We start from the raw sequence: 20,181 nt of genomic DNA, 5'->3' as shown, positions 1-20,181 counted from the left end.
TCTGGCTGTTTTGGTGGTTTATTGGAGATCAGAGTCCCACGGACTTTCCTGCCCAGGCTGGCTTTGAACCATGATCCTCAGATCTCAGCCTCCTGAGTAGCTGGGATGACAGGTGGGAGCCACCAGCCCCTCAACCCTGCAAAGATAGCTTTTGGGTCACAGGTCAAACTGTTTTCCTTTGGGGGCAAAGAGAGAAAGCAGTTAGTTACACAGAATGCCAGACAAACGGGAAAGGTTTTTATAAAGGCTTTTCCCCAGAAATCTCAGGGGAAAAAAAAAACAACCATTTTTTTAAAATAACCTTTCAGTGGTTTTCTCGGTACCTCGCTAGTCTACAAGCAAATCGATCCAAAGAAATCGGAGTCATTGTGACCCCCCCCAAAATCTCCAGGCCAGTTCCCCTCTCCAGCGCCCCCCCCACCCCCCCCAGAACAGGTCTTGGTTTCTCTTTACAGTGTCCCCACAGACAGAGCACAGACCCAGAAAGGGCCAGAGCTTGGAGTCTAGTTCAAAGTTCACCCCAACTTTTGTCTGCAAATCTTCTGACTCCCCAAAGCGGGGCGGGGGGGGGGGGCTTCCTCTCCCAGGGAGCCAGATTTTATGCAAGACCTTCTCTATGTCAAAGTGTCAGCCTCTGGCCTTGGACCCGGGCCTGCTGGACCAGGTTGTGAGCTCTGCCCTTGGGTCATTCGGACTTGTTACCCTGTGTGTGTGTGTGTGAACCCGGGGATTTCTGCTCCCCCTCTCATTGTCCCCCCCATCAGTGCTGATCCACGAGCCACGTCTCCACTTCTGGCTTTCTTCCCCGCCCCCCCCCCCAAATCCATGGAAGAGAAGCGTCTCCTGGGACTTTTCCTGTCCATGCTGGCCTCGAACCGGGATCCTCCGGAGTTCAGCCTCCCTGGGGTATTTTAGGAGGCCGAGCGGTCAGAGCCCCCAGCAGGCCGCTCTAGAAGCTTCCCGGCCTCACCCACCCGACCGGAAGCGCGGGCGATCGGGGCCGGGCCGGGGGCTCCGCGAGGACACAAGGTTAAGTGGCCGAGAATAAAAGCCTCGCAGGGACCCGGATGGAGTCGGTGGCGGAGCGCGTGCTCGGCCTGGCCCAGCCCCGCGTTCTACCCCCGAAACCAAACAAAAGGACGGACGAGAGCAGCCAGCCGCCGAACCCGGGGCGATTTCGGCCGGGAGGCCGGGCGCTGCAGCCAGGGTCAGCGCGGCGTCCGGGCGGGGCCTCGGCCGGGGCCGCCGGGCTCCGGGGCCGGCGCGGGCCGGGCGCGCCCTCTGGCGGCCGCACCGCGCACCTGCGGCCTGCGCGCCGCTGCGCCCCCCCCCCGCGGCGCCCGGACGCTTCCCACCCGCCGGAGCCCCGCCTCCCTGCGCCTGACGTCACGCGAAGGCCCCGCCCCGTCGCGCAGGCCGCGGCCTAGCCGCCGTCCCCGCCACACCCGGATGTTCCTCCCAACCGCCCCCACCCAAGACTCTGGTCCGAGCCGCAGCCGGCCCCCCGAAACGAAGACCCGGCTAATAAACGAGCCCCGACTTGGGCCCACCGCGCCCTCACCCCCCCACCCAGGTCTGCGCCGCCGGCCCCGCCCCTTACGCAGTGGGCACGCCCGCTCCGACGTCACGTTGGGGGCGTGGCTCCGGCCCCGGGGCGGTCCCGCCGTGACGTCACTTCCGTCCGGGCCTGGCCGAGGAGAGGCTCCGCGGGCCGAAGGCGGGGGGACGGAGGTGGCAGCTGGAGGGAAGAGGCGGCGCGGGCGGCCCCGAGCTCGAGCCCCGACCAATCGCTGCGTCCCGGGCCGCGACCCTGCGCCTGCCGCGCACCCGAGGAGCGGAGCCGGCCCGGATGGGCCGCTGAGCCCGAGTCGGGGACCGGTGAGGCGGGGGGGGGGGGGAAGGCCGGGATCGGGGGAGGCCGGGGCCGGGGGAGGCCGGGCCCGGGGAGGCCGGGATCGGGGGAGGCCGAGGCCGGGGGAGGCCGGGGCCGGGGGAGGCCGGGCCCGGGGAGGCCGGGGCCGGGGGAGGCCGGGATCGGGGAGGCCGGGATCGGGGAGGCCGGGGCCGGGGAGGCCGAAGCCGGGGAGGCCGAGGCCGGGGAGGCCTGGGAGGCCGGGGCCGGGGAGGCCGGGATCGGGGGAGGCCGGGGCCGGGGAGGCCGGGGAGGCCGGGATCGGGGAGGCCGGGGAGGCCGGGGCCGGGGAGGCCGGGATCGGGGGAGGCCGGGGGAGGCCGGGGCCGGGGAGGCCGGGATCGGGGGAGGCCGGGCCTCGGGGCTGGGGGTGTCCCTCCGAGGGGCGCTCGGGCTCGTGGGGACACCGGCGGGGGTGGGGGGACCCTGCGTGGGTCTCACCGGGAAGACGGATTTGCAGGGTTCCCCTTTTCTCCCAGCGATGGGTGTGGGGCGCCCCGAGAAGGCTCCCCCTGAGTTGGGGTGTCTGCCACCGCGTCTGGAAGTGGCAGGGACACCCCTCCCCCGAGAGTCGCTCCCCCTGAGTGGGGTGCGCCCCTGTCACCCGGCCCCCCTCAGCCGGCGGATGCCGCAGGATCGGGGTTCAGAGCCGGCCCAGGCTTTAGAAAAGCGTGGGGGGCTCTCTCACCTCCCATGAGAAAGAAGAGGGGAAAAAAAAAAGCCCGAAGTGGAGCTGTGGCTCAAGTGGTGGAGCACCCGGCCTTGGGCTTCAAAAGGGCAGCCAGAGCCTCCCCGAGTTCCGTCTCCCCGAACTCCCTGCACCCCTTAACTAACCCCCCCTCGCCGTCCTTCCAGCGTGGAGCCCCCAGGAGCTGAGACCAGGATGTTCCGTTTCATGAGGGACGTGGAACCCGAGGATCCCATGTTCCTGATGTAAGGGTCCCCCTCCCCACCCCCCAGCCTGCACCCCCAGTGCACCCAGGCCTGGGAGCGCTTGACACACAGGCCATTGAAGCCGGTTACCGCTGGCTGGGTACGAGCGATGTGGTCCCAGCCACTCAGGAGGCTGAGATCTGAGGATCCCAGTTCAAAGCCAGCCCAGGCAGCAAAGTCCCGGAGATTATTTCCATTGAACCCCTAGAAAGTCAAAAAGTGGGCAGAGCACCTGCCTTGAGTTAAGTAAGTAAATAAGGCGAAGGGACAGAGCCCAGGCCTTGAGTTCAAGCCTCATTACTGGCCAAAGAAGGGGGGGGGAGGATGTTAATATGTGTAGTACCCCCTGACTTATGTTGGGGGTCGGGTCGGCCCTCGGGCCTGGCCTCTGCCCTGTCTACTCCCAGGGACCCTTTTGCAGTTCACCGCCAGCACATGAGCCGCATGCTGTCCGGGGGCTTTGGCTACAGCCCCTTCCTCAGCATCACCGACGGTAACATGCCCGCCACCAGGCCTGCTAGCCGCAGGATGCAGGTGAGGGAGCCCCGGGGCGCTCGGGTAGCTGGCGCTTGGGAAAGCACATTGCTCTTCTTAACACTCCAACCAGATTCGCAGGAGAAGATCTTCAGGGACTAGTGGGGGGGGGGAGGCTGGGAAAAGGACCAGGTTGACCCCCTTTTGAGAGGATGGAGAAGAAAAAAAAGAAAATGGAGTTCCTGGGGCCGGCTGGAGATTGTAAGGAGAGACAACATGGGCTCCAATTTCTCTTCCTCTACGTTCCTGCAGGCTGGGGTGGTGTCTCCCTTCGGGATGCTGGGAATGGTGAGTGCTTGTCTCCCTCCATCTCTTGAGTCTATGGTCTCGTGTGTTCCTTGTAAATGCTTCCAGAACCTTCTCTTTGGATAATGCACAAAGCTGGGTCAGGTCAGGGAGGCTTGCTGGGAGCTACTAAGTAGATTGCTCAAGACACAGACTCCCCTGTGTCTAGCTTCACTGGGTAACTATGTAGCGAAGGGGTTGCATGCTCCCACAGAGCCCAGGAAGTAGAGGTTAGTAGATTTTAACATTCTTTCATGCCCTATCTCTTTGGGATCCTTTCACAATGGCTGGCTTCCCTAAAGATAGAAAGCCAAGCCTGGACAGGGAGGTAGCGCACGCCTGTAATCCCAGCCACTTAGGAGGCTGAGATCTAAGGATGGTGGTGTGCAGAACCAGTTCAGGCAGCAAAGTCTGTGAGACTCTCAGGTTAACCAGCAAAAAAAAAAAAGCCAGAAGTGGAGCTTGTGTGGCTCAAGTAGCAGAGTGTCATCCCGTCTTGAGTGAAAAAGTGAAGGGCAGACACCCCCTCCCTAAGTTCAATCCCCAGTACCGGCAGGAAAGAAAGTACATATAGAAAGAGGAAGGTGGCTCAGTGGTAGAGCGCTCGCCTAGCATGCATGAAGCCCCGGGTTCGATTCCTCAGCACCACATCCACAGAAAAAGCCGGAAGTGGCGCTGTGGCTCACGTGGTAGAGCGCCAGCCTTGAGCCAAAGAAGCTCAGGGACAGCGCCCAGGCCCTGAATTCAAGCCCTAGGGCTGGGGGGGTGGGGGGAGGAAAATTGGGCCAAGGAGTAGCAGAATCTGAAGAGGAGGTGGATATGGAGGGAGGAGAACATGGCGGCGGCGGCAGGTGCTCCTGGGTGCTGATGGCTGTCGCGGTCTCTCCACAGTCCGGCGGCTTCATGGACATGTTTGGGATGATGAATGACATGATTGGCAGCATGGTGAGGCTCGTGCCCCGTGGTCCTCCCAGGCCTGGTGTCCTCCGGTAGGAGCTGGAGGCGTGTCCTAAATAAAGGGGTGCAGAGAGCACGGGGTCCCCCAGGCTCCAGCCTGTCGTCCCAGCTACTCGGGAGGCTGAGATCTCAGGATCACAGTTCGAAGCCAGCCCGGGCAGGAAAGTCCATGAGACTCTTACTCCAAGGGACCACCAGAAAGCCCGCAGTGGAGCTGTGGCTCAGGTGGTAGAGCGCCAGCCCGGGACCGACACAGAGTCAGAGCAGGGCGAACCCCACGGCCTTTCCTGCGCAGTGTGGATCGGAGGAAGTGGGGTGCGGGGGGGGGGGAGAGGCTCCTGAGGGGGACCCGCCCCCATCTCCCCCATCTCCCCCCCAGGAGCACATGACAGCGGGGGGCAACTGCCAGACCTTTTCTTCTTCCACCGTCATCTCCTACTCCAACACGGGTGACGGCGCCCCCAAAGTCTACCAGGAGACGTCGGAGATGCGCTCGGCCCCGGGCGGGGTGAGGAGGGGCTGCGCCCCGGGGTGACCCCCCACCCCCACACCGGGGCCTGGGGGGGTGAGGAGGGCGGGGGGGGCTGCGTCCCGGGGTGTCCCCCACCCCACACCGGGGCCTGGGGGGGTGAGGAGGGCGGGGGGGTGCTGCGCCCCGGGGTGTCCCCCACCCCACACCGGGGCCTGGGGGGGTGAGGAGGGCGGGGGGTGCTGCTTCCCGGGGTGTCCCCCACCCCCACACCGGGGCCTGGGGGGGTGAGGAGGGCGGGGGGGAGTGCTGCGCCCCGGGGTGTCCCCCACCCACACCGGGGCCTGGGGGGGTGAGGAGGGCGGGGGGGTGCTGCGCCCCGGGGTGTCCCCCACACCGGGGCCTGGGGGGATGAGGGCGGGGGGGTGCTGCTTCCCGGGGTGTCCCCCACCCCACACCGGGGCCTGGGGGGATGAGGGCGGGGGGGGGGCTGCGTCCCGGGGTGTCCCCCACCCCACACCGGGGCCTGGGGGGGTGAGGAGGGCGGGGGGGTGCTGCGCCCCGGGGGACCCCCCCACACCGGGGCCTGGGGGGGTGAGGAGGGCAGGGGGTGCTGCTTCCCGGGGTGTCCCCCACCCCACACCGGGGCCTGGGGGGATGAGGAGGGCGGGGGGGGGGGTGCTGCGCCCCGGGGTGTCCCCCACCCCACACCGGGGCCTGGGGGGGTGAGGAGGGCGGGGGGGGGCTGCGTCCCGGGGTGTCCCCCACACCGGGGCCTGGGGGGATGAGGGCGGGGGGGTGCTGCGCCCCGGGGTGTCCCCCACCCCCACACCGGGGCCTGGGGGGGTGAGGAGGGCAGGGGGGGGCTGCGCCCCGGGGTGAACCCCCACCCCACACCGGGGCCTGGGGGGTGAGGAGGGCGGGGGGGGGGCTGCGTCCCGGGGTGTCCCCCACCCCACACCGGGGCCTGGGGGGTGAGGAGGGCGGGGGGTGCTGCGCCCCGGGGTGTCCCCCACCCCACACCGGGGCCTGGGGGGTGAGGAGGGCGGGGGGGGGCTGCGTCCCGGGGTGTCCCCCACCCCACACCGGGGCCTGGGGGGATGAGGGCGGGGGGGGGCTGCGCCCCGGGGTGTCCCCCACCCCACACCGGGGCCTGGGGGGGTGAGGAGGGCGGGGGGGCGTGCTGCGCCCCGGGGTGTCCCCCACCCCACACCGGGGCCTGGGGGGGTGAGGAGGGCAGGGGGTGCTGCGCCCCGGGGTGTCCCCCACCCCACACCGGGGCCTGGGTACCGAGCGCCGCGCTCCCCGCCGCCCCCAGATCCGGGAGACGCGGAGGACGGTGCGGGACTCGGACAGCGGCCTGGAGCAGATGTCCATCGGCCACCACATCCGGGACCGCGCGCACATCCTGCAGCGCTCCCGCAACCACCGCACCGGGGACCAGGAGGAGCGGCAGGACTACATCAACCTGGACGAGAGTGAGCCCCGCCCCCACCCGCGACCCCTGACCCCGCCCCGCGACCCCTGACCCCGCCCCTGTCTTCGCAGCCAGGACCGCACCTGGCACATGCCTGTGCGCGGGCAGCGCCGTGCGTGCGGGTACTGCGCATGCGCGCGGGCGTACCTGGCGCATGCCTGTGCGCAGGCAGCGCCGTGCGTGCGGGTACTGCGCATGCGCGCGTGGGTGCGTGCTGACCCTGGCGCCTGAGCTGGGCCCGGGCGCTCTGCCGCGGGAGCCACAGCCCCGCTTCCGGCGCGGCGGGGCTCTCGCGGGATCTCCCGCGGGATCTCCCGCGCGGCCGGCCTCCAGCCTCGCCCGCTCTGCGCCCGCAGGTGAGGCCGCCGCCTTCGACGACGAGTGGCGGCGGGAGACGTCGCGCTTCCGGCCGCAGCGCCCGCTGGAGTTCCGGCGGCACGAGGCGGCGGCGGGCGCGGGGCGCAGGGCCGAGGGCCCCCCGCGCCTGGCCATCCAGGGCCCCGAGGACTCGCCGGCCCGCCAGTCCCGCCGCTACGACTGGTGAAGGCCGCGCGCCCCGGCCTCGCGTGAGCGCCGCCCCCACCCCGGCCCCGACCCAACATTAACTTAACAGGCCAGCCGGCCGCACCCGCGAACGCGCGCCGGGCCGGGCCGCGCGGGCGCCCCGCACCCGCCCACACTCCGCCCCGGGCGGCCCGGCCCCGCCCCGCCCCGCACCCCACGCGTCACAAATCCACGCCCCGCTCTTTATTTTTTTGATTAGTGCGACTCGTAGCTAGGTGTTTATGGAATAAAGGAGAATGGAACGCGCCGCCCGGGAGCCGCCTCCGCCTCGTTCTTGGCCGCCCGTCCCGGGGCTCGAACTCGGGGCCTGGGCTCTGCGCCTGGGCCTCCCCGACAGCCGGGATCGCAGGCGTGCGCACCGGTGCCCGGCCCGCCACGCGCGCGCGCGCACTGGAGGGAGAGGAGCTCGACCCCCCCAGTGGCGGGAACCCGAGCCGGGAGCCCGAGCGGCCCGCCCCGCGTCGGGGAGGAAGGAGCTCGCGTTTCCTGCTTCTGGTTTGGCCAAATGGGTCAGGCCCGGCTCTGGGCTGGCGGGCGCTGGGCTGGATGGCCCCGGCCAGGCCGCCACGGGGGGAGAATCTAACTCCTGCCGACGGGGAGACTCAGGAGGGGCCGGGAGCGCGGCCTGGCCCGCTGCAGATCGCGGGTGGGCTGCAGACACCGGCCCGTGGCTGTAGGCGAATGTGGATCGCTGCCTTTTTTGTCTTTTTCTGCCAATCCTGGGGCTTGAACTCAGGGCCTGGGCGCTGACCCTGGGCTTCCCCGCCTGGACTCCACCTTTGAACCTCAGTTCTCAGATGTCAACCTCCTGAGTAGCTGGGATTCCAGGCGTGCGCCCAGCACCTGGATGGCACTGCAAACCCACAGAGCCCTCATCTTTAATATGTGCTCTGGCCACGTTGCACATTCACTTACTTTCTCGAGTCTGGGAGGGGGTGTGGGCCGGGCGCGCGCGCAGCCAGCTCATGGACCTGGGCTTTGGGTCTGGGCCTCTCGGCTGCTCTAGGCCTGAGTTGGCCTTTTCCTGCCCCCTTTCAGCTCCAGTCCACGCTGACTTCCTCCAGCATCCCCCACCCTCCCACGGGGACCCCGCTTCCAGGCATGTGATTCTTTTGTGGGTCTTGAACCCAGAGCATTGACCCTTTTTTCCCTCTACCACATTTAAGCCACATCTCTACTGCTGTTTTGGGTTTGGGGTTTTTTTTTTGCTGGTTCACTGCCCAGACCAGCTTCAAACCTCAATCCTCAGATCTCAGCCTCCTGAGTCGCTGGGATGACAGGTGTGCGCCATCTGCTTCCAGGCCCAGTCAAGGATTAGGTCTACAGCCAGGTACTGGTGGCTCGCGCCTGTGATCCTGGTTACTCAGCAAATGTAGGTATCCATAGCCTAGGGCTGGCAGAGAGCTCAGGCGGTAGGGCTCCCGTCTTGAGTGAAAAAGGTTATGGGAGATCATGAGGCCTGAGTTCGAGTCCCACTACCAGAACAAAAATAAAAGCTTAAATGCTATGTTTTTGCTGGCGAGAATTAGCAATTCACCGGGAATGCGGCACGGGCCTTCACAAAGCCAGCCAGTGGCTTTAATGAGAGCATCAGGCCAAGCTCAGTTGGTGACTCATTCATACCAGCTGCTCAGAGGGTAGCCAGCAGATGCCCAGCTCGGGCCTTCTACCCTAGCCGCACGGGAGGCTGAGCCCTGAGAATCCGGGTTCAAAGCCAGCCTGGGTAGGACGAGCTGAGAGACTTAACTCCAATCAGGCAGGAAACTTACAACCCCAGAGCCGCTCCCACCGCCTTTCCATACTCACGCACACTTCTACCCCTAACCTGAGGTCTGCTCTCTCCACTGCCTTTCCTGCATATTCTATCACTCAATCACACAGCACCTGTGGGTGTGGTTGCCCACAACTGCACACATACTAGGCAAATGCAGCCAACCTCACTAATTTTATGTGCCCGTCCTGGGGCTTGAACTCGGGGCCTGGTCGCTGTCCCTGAGCTTCTTTTGCTCAGTACTAGCGCTCTACCACTTGAATCACAGCACCACTTGTGGCTTTTTCTGATCATTCACGGGACTTGAAAAGCTCATTGACTTTATCTGCAGATCTCGGCCCGGATTGCAGGGCCTGACTAGGGACGTTTTTGATTCTGACAAGTGTCACTTGGAGATTTCATACATCCCTGTTAATATGGACAGCCAGCCTCCACACTTGGCTGTCCCTGGGTGGACCCAACCACTTCCTGGCCCGCCTATGTCCTGCAGGCTGTGTGGCCCTGGTGAGTCACGCGACTTCTCGGTGCCCTTCCCCGTTCACTTCAAAAGAGGTCCACGGTGGCGTGATCTCAGCGTGGTGGCGAGCGGCTACAGTGAGCACCCCACTTACGATTAGCTTCTATCAGAAATTAACTTTAGAAAAAGCAGCCACAAAAACAAGAATGGGCCGGGCGCCGCTGCTCCCGCCTGTCATCCAGGGCCTCGGGAGGCTGAGGTCTGAGGACCGAGGTTGGAAGCCAGCCCTGGCAGGAGAGGCCGTGAGACTCTTCTGTTAGTCACTTGAAACAGCCGGAAGTACAGCTGTGGCTCAAGTAGAGCAAAAGCTCAAGGGCCCCGAGTTCAAGCCTCAGCACTGGCCCCAAAGAAAGAAAAACGTGAACTTCAGGATCAGAAAATGAAGCGCACTCAGACACCAGTGGCCCACATCTGTAATCCCTGCTACTCAAAAACCATCACACAGGATGCATTGAATTTGTGTGTGTGTGTTGCTAGGAATTACACACATAGCCAAGTGCAAACACTGTGATTTTTTTGTGCCAGTACTAGGACTTGAACTCAGGACCTGGGTGCTGCTTGAGCTGCTTTTGCTCCAGGGTAGTGCCCTACCCCTTGACCCACAGCGCCACTTCTGGTTTCCTGGTGGTTCCTTGGAGGTCAGAGTCCCACAGACTTTCCTGCCCGGGCTGGCTTTGAACCCGGCTCCTCAGATCTCAGCCTCCTGAGTGGCTGGGATGACAGGCGGGAGCCACTGGTGCTGGGCAGTGTGGAATTTTATTACCAAGCAGCCATCAAGTTCACTGCCAACCTGTCCTAAGACTTGTCTGAGGCGGGAGGGGGGAGGGCAGAGGGCAGGCCGGCGCTAGTGCCAAACACCTCTTCCTCGAGGGCTGGGACACAGAGCCCAGGATCGAAGGCTGAAAACACACGCGTCCCTCTTCCGTGTGGGAAGCCAGTGCTAGGCACACAAGGACCAACTTCTCATAGCTTTATTTCTGTGTCACGTTAGAGAGCTATATGCATAGATTCCTTTCTCTTTGTACAATCTCTAGCCCCTCCCCTTCCCCACAAACTCACACAAGAAAGGAGAGCGATCAGTGCCTCCCGCGGGCCGCGCGGCGGGCATCGGCGGGATCGCTGTCCTGGCTTGGGCTCTGGGATGTGTGAAGCAGCGGTTTCACCCAGAACCCGGGGCGGGGGACAGGACACCGTGTGGTGCGCTGCAGGCTCTGGGGTCCCCCCACACTGGGCCCCACAAATCCCCGGGTGTGAATCAAGGGGGAGGAAGAATGAGGGGCACCGGGGCGCCTCCAGAACCGCTCCCCGGCTGGGGAGGGGGGATCGGGGAGAGAGCGCTGGGCGGAGGCGGCCACGGAGGCGGCGGAGGCCCGGGATCCCACGGACCGCGCGGCGGGCTCAGTTGGACTTGGACCAGATCTTGGCGCTGCCCCGGAGCCTGGCGAGGGGGAGAGAGCCGCGATGCCAGGCGCCCTCGCGCGCCCCCCGCCCGCCCCGCGGCCGCCCCGGCTCACCCCTTGCCCTTGGACGCCTTCTTGCTGGGCTGGCGCTGGCTGCCGCCGGGCGCGGGCTCGCGCAGCTCGGCCAGGTGCTGCTCGGGGTCCTGGGTCGTGGCCGCCGCCGCCGCCGCCGCCGTGGTCACTTTGATGGTTTTTTTGAGGTTGGCCACCTAGGAGACACGGGGTGCTCACCAGGCGGGTCCCCGGCCGGCCGGGGCACGGGCGGGCCCGCCCCGCTCACCTCGCTCTCGATCTGCTGCTTCAGGCCCAGCTGCTGCTCCTTGTGCTGGTTGGCGCGGCCCACCTGCTCCTCGATGCCCGACAGCACCACCTCGCAGCCCACGCACCTGCGGGACGGGACGGCCGCATCACCCCGCAGCCGGGGCACGGCCCACTGCGCCGCAAACACAGCCGTGCCGGGCGCGCAGCGCAGGCCTGCCATCCCAGCGGCTCAGGAGGCTGCGATCCGAGGATCTCGGTTCAAAGCCAGCCTGGGCAGGAAAGTCTGTGAGACTCTAATCTCCAAGGATCCACCAGAAAACCGGAAGTGGTGCTGTGGCTCAAGGGTAGAGCGCCAGCCTTGAGCTGAAGAGCTGAGGGACAGCGCCCAGGCCCTGAGTTCAAGTCCCAGGACCAAAAAAAGACTCCCCCTGTGGCCTGGGCATGGCTGCTCACGCCTGTAATACCAGCTGCGTGAGAAATAGACATTTTGGAGATCACGTGGGCTCATCCTGGGCAGACAAGTGTCACTGAAACCCCATCTCGACCAGCCAGCGAGGCACGGCTGCCTACCATAATCCCAGCCACAGGGGGAGAAAGACCACGCTGAGCCTGAAATGGAGGGCTAGAAGCGAGCCCTTGCCTAGCCAGCTCCAGGCCTAGTTCAAGTCTTTGGCATAACAAGGCAGCACCACCTCCACGGACCTGCCTGGCCGGGGCCTGACGGATGCTGGCTCAGAGCGCTGGGGCCGAAGGACTTCCCTTAGCCCCAGCGGTCTCCCGGCCCGGAAGATCCCTGGTGTGGCTCTAAGTGGTAGTTCTCGGGAGGAGGCTAAGAGGTGAGGATCATGGTTGGAGGCCAGCTTGTGCAGGCAGAGTCTGGGAGACTCATCTCCAGTGAATCACCACCAGCCGGCGGCTCAGGAGCCGGGCCTTGGGCCCACGCCGCAGTAGGCGCGCGCGCAGGCACGCATGCGCACTCACCACTCCTGCAGGCTGGCCGGGCACGCACGCGCACTCACCACTCCTGCAGCCGGCCAGCCGGGCACGCATGCGCACTCACCACTCCTGCAGCCGGCCGGCCGGGCACGCATGCGCACTCACCACTCCTGCAGCCGGCCGGCCGGGCACGCATGCGCACTCACCACTCCTGCAGCCGGCCGGCCGGGCACGCATGCGCACTCACCACTCCTGCAGCGTGCGCGCGATGGCGCTGAGGTCCTGGCGCTGGATGTCGCGGCCGATGCTGTAGTCCACCTCCAGCCGCTGGTTGCGCTGGTCCAGGGAGCCGCGGAGCACGTCGGCGTACACGGCCTCGATCACCAGGTCCTCCAGCTGCCGCACGTTGCGCAGCGCCAGGGCCTCCAGCAGCACGGCGTAGGGGATGCACTGCGGGGGGGGGGGGGACAGGGGGGAGGGGAGTGGGGGGGACAGGGGGGAGGGGTGAGGCGCTCCGTTCCACTCCCCAGCATCGTCCAGGATGACCAGAGCGCAGCCTTAATTCAAATACAACAGCAAGAGCTTGGCCATAGGGGCCAGGAGCCCTCCCGGCCTCCCTTCTTGTTTGTCAAGATGAGAGTCTCACCGACTTTCCTGCCCGGGCTGGCTTTGAACCAGGATCTTCAGATCTCAGCCTCCTGAGTAACTGGGATTAAAGGAGGGAGCCACTGCACTAGGCATGAAAAAGAGGATTTTGTTGTGGTTGTTTTGTCAGTTGTGGGGCTTGAACTCGGGGCCTGGGCTGTCTCTGAGCGCTTCTGTTCAAGATTGGTGCTCTACCATTTGAGCCACAGCACCACTTCTGGTTTTTTGGTGGTTCATTTGAAATTAAGAGTCTCACAGACTTTCCTGCCTGGGCTGGCTTTGAACAGCGATCCTGAGATCTCAGGATCCTAGGATCCTCAGCTAGGATGACAGGCAAGTGCCACCTGGAGCCCAGGGCACAGAAAGATGATCTTAGAACCTAAGATAATGAGCCCTTATGACCATTAAAGGGAGGGTGGGCAAGATCTGGGAGGATTCCCAGAGTGCATGGCGGTGGGCGTGGCCTGGGCTGGAGTAGAGTCACTATTGGCCACTTAAGACTTAACTACCACCGAACAGGAATTCCTTCTGAGCGGGTCACTCACAGGCAGGGCCTGGCCCCAGCCAGTGGCTGGCGACTGTCATCCTAGCTACCCAGAAGGCTGAGATCTGATGCCGACGGTTGAAGCGGCCACATCTAGGAGACTCATCTCCTATTACCAGCAGCAAGTGGGGCTGTGGCTCAAGTGCTAGATCAGCCACCAATCCATCCTGAGCAGAAAAAGCTCAGGGACAGCTTGAATTCAGGTTCAAGCCCCCAGACCAACAGAACACAAAGATCCAGGGGCCTGGTTGTGGTAGAATCGATGGGAGGGTCACAGAGAAGTAGCAGAGTGCGGAGCAATGATATCTGACACAAGACTGAGCCCAGACACACCAGGTGGCTCCCGCCTGCCATCCCAGCCACTCAGGAGACGTAGATCAGAAGACCGCAGTTCAAAGCCAGCCAGGGCAGGAAAATCTGTGTGACTCTGACTCCCACTAAACTACCCCCCAAAAAAAGCCAGGAGTTGAGCAGCAGAATGGTCACCTTGAGTTCAAGCCCCAGGCAATCAAAACACCAGAGACAAGAAGACAAAGCCATGTTGAGCCTAAATGGCTGTCATGGCAGAGGTAAGACACCAATCACGGCAGAAGAGGGGGCGGGACAACTGAATGCTCTTGAGCCTCATTGGCTTTGAACTAGGTGAGGGGGGCGGGGCACGGGGGTCCGCTCACCTTGACTTTGGCGGCCAGGGTGACCACGGACAGGTGCCGCAGCTTGTTCTTCTGGGCCTCGGTGAGCGGGGGGAGGCTCCTGGCTTCCGCTGGGGGACAGAGCAAGGCCGGGGGGTGCGGGGCTCAGTTCTGAGAGCGATCCTCCTTCCCTGAGCCCTTCCATGCAAGGCTGGCGCTCGACCACTTGAGCCACGCGCCACGTCCGGTTTTTCCTGCTTCTGGGGTGCTGAGGAATCGAACCCAGGGCCTCGCGAGTGGGAGGCGAGCGCTCGACCACTGAGCCCCCTTCCCAGCCCGCTGCACTGATCTCCCCCTGTATTGAGGTCTTGGCCCTGACGCTGCGGGGCACACCAGGACTGTCTGTTAAGTCTCTCCAGGATCCCCCCTTCCTTTCCTGCCTCCATTGCTCCCAACCCCCAGCCCCCGATTACCTAGGTAGTCAGCGTACGTCCCATAAGCAAACACTGTCAGCAGACGGAACGTGGACGCAAACTCGCTTTCAGCCAGCTGCAAGAGGAAAGGGGGGGTGAGCGGAAGGGGGGATGAGAGGAAGGGCGGTCTGGCCAGCCTCCCAGCCTCCCTCCCCTCTTCTGATCCTTCTGGTCCCATCCTTCCCAGCCCGGGCGACCGCCGCTTCACCAGGAGGAGACTTCTCGAAGCTAACCAGGCACCCATTCAGAAAGGGCTGCTAGTGAGGGGCTGCACCCCGATCCTCAGTTCAAGCCCCAGTACCAGAACACACGTGCACGCACGCACACACCCACACACAACACCCAGAAAGGGCGTCTTTTGCTCCTTTGATGACACGAATTAGCCCTACTCCAGGGAATGGAGGCCAGTCCCAGTGACTCACCCCTGGTAATTCTAGTGACTCGAGAGAATGAGGTATGCTGGGTGCTGGCGGCTCCCGCCTGTCCCTAGCTACTCAGGAGGCTGAGATCTGAGGACTGAGGTTCAAAGCCAGCCAGGCCAGAAAGTCCGTGAGACTCTGATCTCCAAGGAACCACCAGAAAACCAGACATGACGCTGTGGCTCAAGTAGTAGAGTGCTCACCTTGAGCTGAAGAGCTCAGAGACAGTGCGCAGGCCCTGAGTTCAAGCCCCATGACCAAAAAAAAGAGAAAAAATGAGGTCTGAGGACTGGGGTTGAAGCAGCCTGGACAAACAAATCCAAGACCCTTACCTCCAATAAAACAGCAAAATAGATCAAGTGAATAGCTGGGTGTGGATCAAGTAGTACAGTACAGACTGTGAGCTGAAAAGCTCCTATTTTGCATGTTATCTTGCTTAAAAATGAAAAACCCAGTTTTGGGGGCTAGGGGGGTGGGAGGGAGAGAGGGAGTGGTCAGTGGTCCATGACTATAATCCTAACTACTCAGCAGACCTGAATACCAAACCTGAGCACTACGGTTCAAAGCCAGCCATGACAGGAAAATATTGGAAGCTGGAAGTGAAGCTGGGGCTTAAGTGGGTAAGACTGCCAGCCTTGGGCTGGGCAGGTGGCTCCGTGGTAGAGCGCTTGCCTCGCATGCATGAGGCCCTGGGTTCGATTCCTCAGCACCACATAAGCAGAAAAAGCCGGAAGTGGCGCTGTGGCTCAAGTGGTAGAGCGCCAGCCTTGAGCTGAAGAGCTGAGGGACAGCGCCCAGGCCCAGAGTTCAAGTCCCAGGACTGGTGTGTGTACATGCACACACCATGCACACGCACACACACACAGAAAAAGAACCCAGATCTCCCATCTCCCAAGGGAAAGGAAACTTATTAACAGAATGGAATAGATACCCGGATGGAAGATGGCCCTGCCCGTCCCTCCTATTCTCAAATGGGAACTTTTTGTCCCCAGTGTGTGTGCATAACCAGAGGCCACCACCCACCTCTCTGACATTGGGCATGTCCAGCAGCTCGCCGAACACGTACACGCCGGGCGCCTCCAGCACCTGGTGGATGAGCGTGGCCAGCGCGGCCCCCTTGGCCGACTTGGCCAGGAGGAGGAACTGCTCCTGGTTCTGGCCCGTCACCTTCACCTCAGCACTCATGGCTGCGCGGGGCGGGGCCCTGGGTCAGGCTGGCGGGAGCTGAAAGGAAAGAGGCGTGCAGCTGGCGGGATCCGAACCCCGGCGGGACGGGCAGCCCCAGGGCGGCTGCGGGGAGGCCGGAAGCAGCAGGCCGGGCTGGGCGGCTCCCGCCTGGAGTCCTCGCTCGTGCGGGAGGCTGGAGCCCCCGAGGATCGCGGTTCGAGGCCGGCCCGAGCGGGGCTGAGTCTGTGAAGTCTGGTCCCGGGGGCACAGGCGGAGTGACGAGGCCCCAGGTCCCCGCGTTCCAGGCCCAGGACTGGCACCCCAAACCGAAGGAGGTACCAACCAAGTCCCTCCCGCAGGGAGGCATGGGATGGAAGCTTCTAGAAACAGGTGTGGGGACCCCCCCCATCTGTACTCGGCCCCTGCTCGGCTGCCACGCCCCCCCCAGCTGGGCCTGGACCCCGAACCCCAACGCATGCTGAGCCCCGCCCCCTCCCCGCGCCCCGCCCCCATCGCGCCGGCGGCACGCCCCGCCCCTCCCTGCGCCGGCGGCACGCCCCGCCCACACCGCTCCCGCGGCACGCCCCGCCCCCTCCCCCATCGCGCCGGCGGCACGCCCCGCCCACACCGCTCCGGCGGCACGCCCCGCCCACCCCCCTCGCCAGCGGCACGCCCCGCCCCCCAGCGCCGGCGGCACGCGCGCCGGCCACGTGACCCCGCCGGGACGCCGTCCGCCCGCCGGCCCCACCCCCTCGCTTAAAGCGCCCGCCCCGGGGCCGCGCCGCCGGGCCCCGCTCGCACCCCGGACCCGACGCTCCGGAACGTCACCCGCCGAGCTGCTCCTCCAGCTCCCGGGGCGCGGCCGCCGCTCCGTCACCTCCGGCGGCCGTCCGGAGCCTTTCCTGCCGCCGGCCCGCCCGGACGCTCTAGCCGCCGACCTCTATGGCCGCCGACCGCTTTCCGGAAGCACGTTCCGGGTGGGAGGGACGTCACTTCCGCCGACCGCGGCTCCGCGAGGCGGGGCATAGGCTTCCCCCGGCTTGTGATTGGTTGTTGGGAAGGAACTGACAGGCGCTTGTCTTTGCTAGCGGCTTCGTGACAATAAAACTTTATTGATCCCAGGGACACAGGGTGGGCTGGGCGCCCGGGGCTGGAGCGCAGCGCGCGTGGCTGCGCGTGTGCGTGTGTTCACACGGATGCACACCGATCTGCACACGCACGTGCACACACACGCCTTGCGTGGACACGTGTGCGTGCATGCGGCTGGAACTCAGGGCTCGGGCGTATTGCATTAGACACACATTCACACGCGTGTCGGTGTACACACATTTGCATGTGTGCGTGTATACACACGTGTCTAACTGCGCACGTGTGTGTTCCTTAGAATCCACAGGTGCGATATTTAAGTATGTGTTCTGTAGGGTCCTGCGCATGATAGGCGGGTGTTCTATCCCTTGAGGACGATCCCTGCGGCATCTACTTATTTATTTGGTCGTGTGTTTTGAACTCAGGGCCTGGGCGCTGTCCCTCAGCTCTTCAGCTCCAGGCGGGCGCTCTACCGCTTGAGCCACAGCGCCACTTCCGGTTTTCTGGAGATCAGAGTCTCATGGACTTTCCTGCCTGGGCTGGCTTTGATCCGTGATCCTCAGATCTCAGCCTCCTGAGGAGCTGGGATGACAGGCGGGAGCCCACCGGCGCCTGGCTATCCCTACCATTTTTGCTTGAGTCTTTTTATTTTGCCCATCAGGGGTTTTGAACTCAGGGCCTGAGCGCTGTCCCTGAGCTGCTTTTGCTCAAGACTAGCACTCTGCCACTTGAACCACAGCGCCACTTCTGGCTTTTTCTGTGTCTGTGGTGCTGAGGAATCGAACCCAGGGCTTCATGCATGTTAGGCGAGCGCTCCACCACTGAGCCACCTGCCCAGACCTTTAGTCATTGTTTAAGTTCTCATGTTTGACTGGCTTGTATCACAATTTCCCTATTTCATCGTTCCAGTTAGCTGGGGTGACAGGTAAATGCCACATTTCTCAGCTTTTCTTAGTTAGGCTGCAGTTCTCACTAACTTTTACCCCAGGCTAGCTTTGAACTATGATTCTCCTAACCTGTGTTACCTGAGTGACAAGTAGTTAGGATTACAGGTTGAGACACTGCACCCAGCTCTCACCTAATTGTTTGTGACTTGGGTGATGGGCTGGTATATGTTGGGTGAATGTTCTACCATTCCAATAAATATCTGGCTCAAGCTGGGTGCCAGCTACTCAGTAGACTGAGATCTGATGACTGTGGTTCAAAGCTAGCCTGGAGTTTGCACACGCCAATTCTGGGTTTGAATTGAGGGCTGGGTGCTGTCCTTGAGTCTTCTTTGTTCAATGCTAGTGCTCTACCATCTGAGCCATTTCCAGCCTTTTTAGTGGTTCAGAAGCAATCAGAGTCCCATGAAATTTCTTTTTTTTTTTTTTCCTTTTTGCTTATGTGGTGCTGAGGAATTGAACCCAGGGCCTCAGGCATGCAAGGCAAGCGCTCTACCACTGCGCCACCTTCCCAGCCTCACGAAATTTCTTGCTCAGGCTGGCTTTGAACTATGATCCTCAGTTCTCAGCCTCCCGACTGGCTGGGATTATAGGTAGGAGCTACCAGCAACTGGCCAAGTCTATGAGACTCTTATCTCCATTAAAGTAATGAAAAGCTGGAAGTAGAGCTGTGGCTCAAGTGGCAAAGCACCAGCCTTGAGTGAAAAAGCTAAAGGCTAGTGCCTATAGCCTGAGTTCAAGCTTCAGTACTGGCACAAAATCAAGGAAAGGGGCTGGGAAGGTGGCTCAGTGGTAGAGTGCTCGCTTAGCATGCATGAAGCCCCAGGTTCGATTCCTCAGTACCACACACACAGAAAAGCTGGAAGTGTCGCTGTGGCTCATGTGGTAGAGGGCTAGCCTTGAGCAAGAAAAGCTCAGGAACAGTGCCCAGGCCCTGAGTTCAAGCTCCACATCCAACTAAAAGAATAAAAGAATAAATAAATGGAAAAGAAAACGAAAGACAATGTAGCAAACACCATTTGTTCACTTATTTTTTTCTGGGTGTTTTTCATTTTTGTGGCGCTGGAGGTTGAAACCTCACAGCTTCACACTACAACCACCGTTCCGAGAAACAAAATATTAGAAGTGTTTCTTTTAAAAGCAAGAACAGAACGGCTCGTCACTTCTTCCTTTGAACATTGCAATAAAAGTCCTGCCAGCACAGAAAGGGAAATTAAAAGCTTAGCACTGGAAAAGAGAAAGGAAACTTCTTCTATCTTGTTGCTGATGAGGTGATTGGGAGAAAATTCTGAATGTCTATAGAAAAAAATTATTGCACAGAAGCAAGACTGTATCAAAATTGTTTGCTCTACTACAACTAATATTGAAAATCAACTGCATTCCTATAGATCAGCAAAAAGCACTTTTGAAACTTCAGTCTTGAGAAAGTAATGTTAACTATAACAGAAAAATCAAAATAATATCTAGGAGCCAATAAAACAGAATGTGTACTTTATCTGTATGCAAAAAATATTATATTTCATTGAAAGCTATTTAGGAGGCTTTAAATCAAAGGAAAAGTATCTCACGTCCATAACAAGAAGTCTCAACATTAAAAAAAAAATTATCCAGGGGCTGGGAATGAGGCTCAGTGGTAGAGCGCTTGCCTAGCATGCCTGAGGCCCCAGGTTCGATTCCTTAGTACCACAGCCACAGAAAAAGCCAGAAGTGGTGCTGTGGCTCAAGTGGTAGAGCGCTACCCTTAAGCAAAAGAAGATCAGGATAGGGCCCTGAGTTCAAGCCCCAGGATTGGCAAAAATAAAGTGTTCTAGAAATGAATGGGGGTCATTTTGTAGAACATTCCATCTGTATTTAATAGCACTCAACTATACACTAATTGGTTGATGGTAAATTATATGTGTCTTTTATGACAATGAAGTTTTTATGTGTATGCATATATGCAAAATAAACCTAAGTAACAGGAAGTACTTTGTGGGGAGACAGCAATGAAGCCAGAAAGATAAACGGGGTTCTGGTGGCACCCAGTGGCCACTCAGGGGGTTGAGATCTGAGGATCAAGGTTTAAAGCTAGCCAGGTACAAAAGTTCCTGAGACTCTGATCTCTAATTAAAAAGCTCGAAGTGGAGCTGTGATTCAAGTGGTAGAGCGTTGGCTTTGAACAGAACAAGCCAAGCAAGAGTATAAGGCCCTGAGTT

The 20,181-nt window shown here is 61.8% G+C and overlaps 2 protein-coding genes across 3 annotated transcripts; one reads left to right on the top strand and one right to left on the bottom strand.

Moving 5' to 3' along the window:
* The first annotated feature begins 1,639 nt into the window (after nucleotides 1-1,639).
* On the top strand, nucleotides 1,640-7,378 carry LOC138835315 (myeloid leukemia factor 2). Of its 2 annotated transcripts, XM_070033893.1 has the most exons (8): nucleotides 1,640-1,878; nucleotides 2,768-2,845; nucleotides 3,253-3,379; nucleotides 3,632-3,667; nucleotides 4,556-4,609; nucleotides 5,001-5,129; nucleotides 6,409-6,568; nucleotides 6,924-7,378. In XM_070033893.1, exons 2-8 carry the CDS (start codon nucleotides 2,796-2,798, stop codon nucleotides 7,109-7,111), a joined length of 744 nt encoding a protein of 247 aa, XP_069889994.1. In that variant the 5' UTR covers nucleotides 1,640-1,878; nucleotides 2,768-2,795; the 3' UTR covers nucleotides 7,112-7,378. The 2 variants fall into 2 exon arrangements, with proteins under 2 accessions (XP_069889994.1, XP_069889995.1); XM_070033894.1 differs by lacking the exon at nucleotides 1,640-1,878 and having other exon boundaries at nucleotides 3,267-3,379.
* A 2,997-nt stretch (nucleotides 7,379-10,375) lies between these two features.
* LOC138835314 (COP9 signalosome complex subunit 7a) lies at nucleotides 10,376-16,911 on the bottom strand. Its single transcript, XM_070033892.1, has 8 exons — nucleotides 16,758-16,911; nucleotides 15,813-16,013; nucleotides 14,371-14,446; nucleotides 13,940-14,028; nucleotides 12,324-12,526; nucleotides 11,160-11,265; nucleotides 10,934-11,088; nucleotides 10,376-10,857 (listed from the first exon to the last, which is right to left on the bottom strand). The coding sequence occupies exons 2-8, from the start codon at nucleotides 15,972-15,974 to the stop codon at nucleotides 10,818-10,820; spliced, it is 831 nt and encodes a 276-aa protein (XP_069889993.1). The 5' UTR covers nucleotides 15,975-16,013; nucleotides 16,758-16,911; the 3' UTR covers nucleotides 10,376-10,817.
* Between the last annotated feature and the right edge of the window lie 3,270 nt (nucleotides 16,912-20,181).

This window comes from Dipodomys merriami, unplaced genomic scaffold (genome assembly GCF_024711535.1).
Source record: "Dipodomys merriami isolate MVZ:Mamm:240054 unplaced genomic scaffold, mDipMer1.0.p SCAF_233, whole genome shotgun sequence".
NCBI classification, from domain to species: Eukaryota; Metazoa; Chordata; class Mammalia; order Rodentia; family Heteromyidae; genus Dipodomys; species Dipodomys merriami.
This window is presented reverse-complemented; position numbering and strand designations above follow the sequence as displayed.

What these genes read in the sequence shown, in the direction of transcription:
- LOC138835315 (XM_070033893.1), top strand. Translation starts at nt 2,796, where the DNA reads ATGTTCCGTTTCATGAGGGACGTGGAACCCGAGGATCCCATGTTCCTG. An exon ending in CTGCTAGCCGCAGGATGCAG is followed by an intron (nt 3,380 to 3,631) that starts GTGAGGGAGCCC and finishes ACGTTCCTGCAG; the next exon opens with GCTGGGGTGGTGTCTCCCTT. An exon ending in CCTTCGGGATGCTGGGAATG is followed by an intron (nt 3,668 to 4,555) that starts GTGAGTGCTTGT and finishes GTCTCTCCACAG; the next exon opens with TCCGGCGGCTTCATGGACAT.
- LOC138835314 (XM_070033892.1), bottom strand. Translation starts at nt 15,974, where the DNA reads ATGAGTGCTGAGGTGAAGGTGACGGGCCAGAACCAGGAGCAGTTCCTC. An exon ending in ACATGCCCAATGTCAGAGAG is followed by an intron (nt 14,447 to 15,812) that starts GTGGGTGGTGGC and finishes TTCCTCTTGCAG; the next exon opens with CTGGCTGAAAGCGAGTTTGC. An exon ending in GACGTACGCTGACTACCTAG is followed by an intron (nt 14,029 to 14,370) that starts GTAATCGGGGGC and finishes TCTGTCCCCCAG; the next exon opens with CGGAAGCCAGGAGCCTCCCC.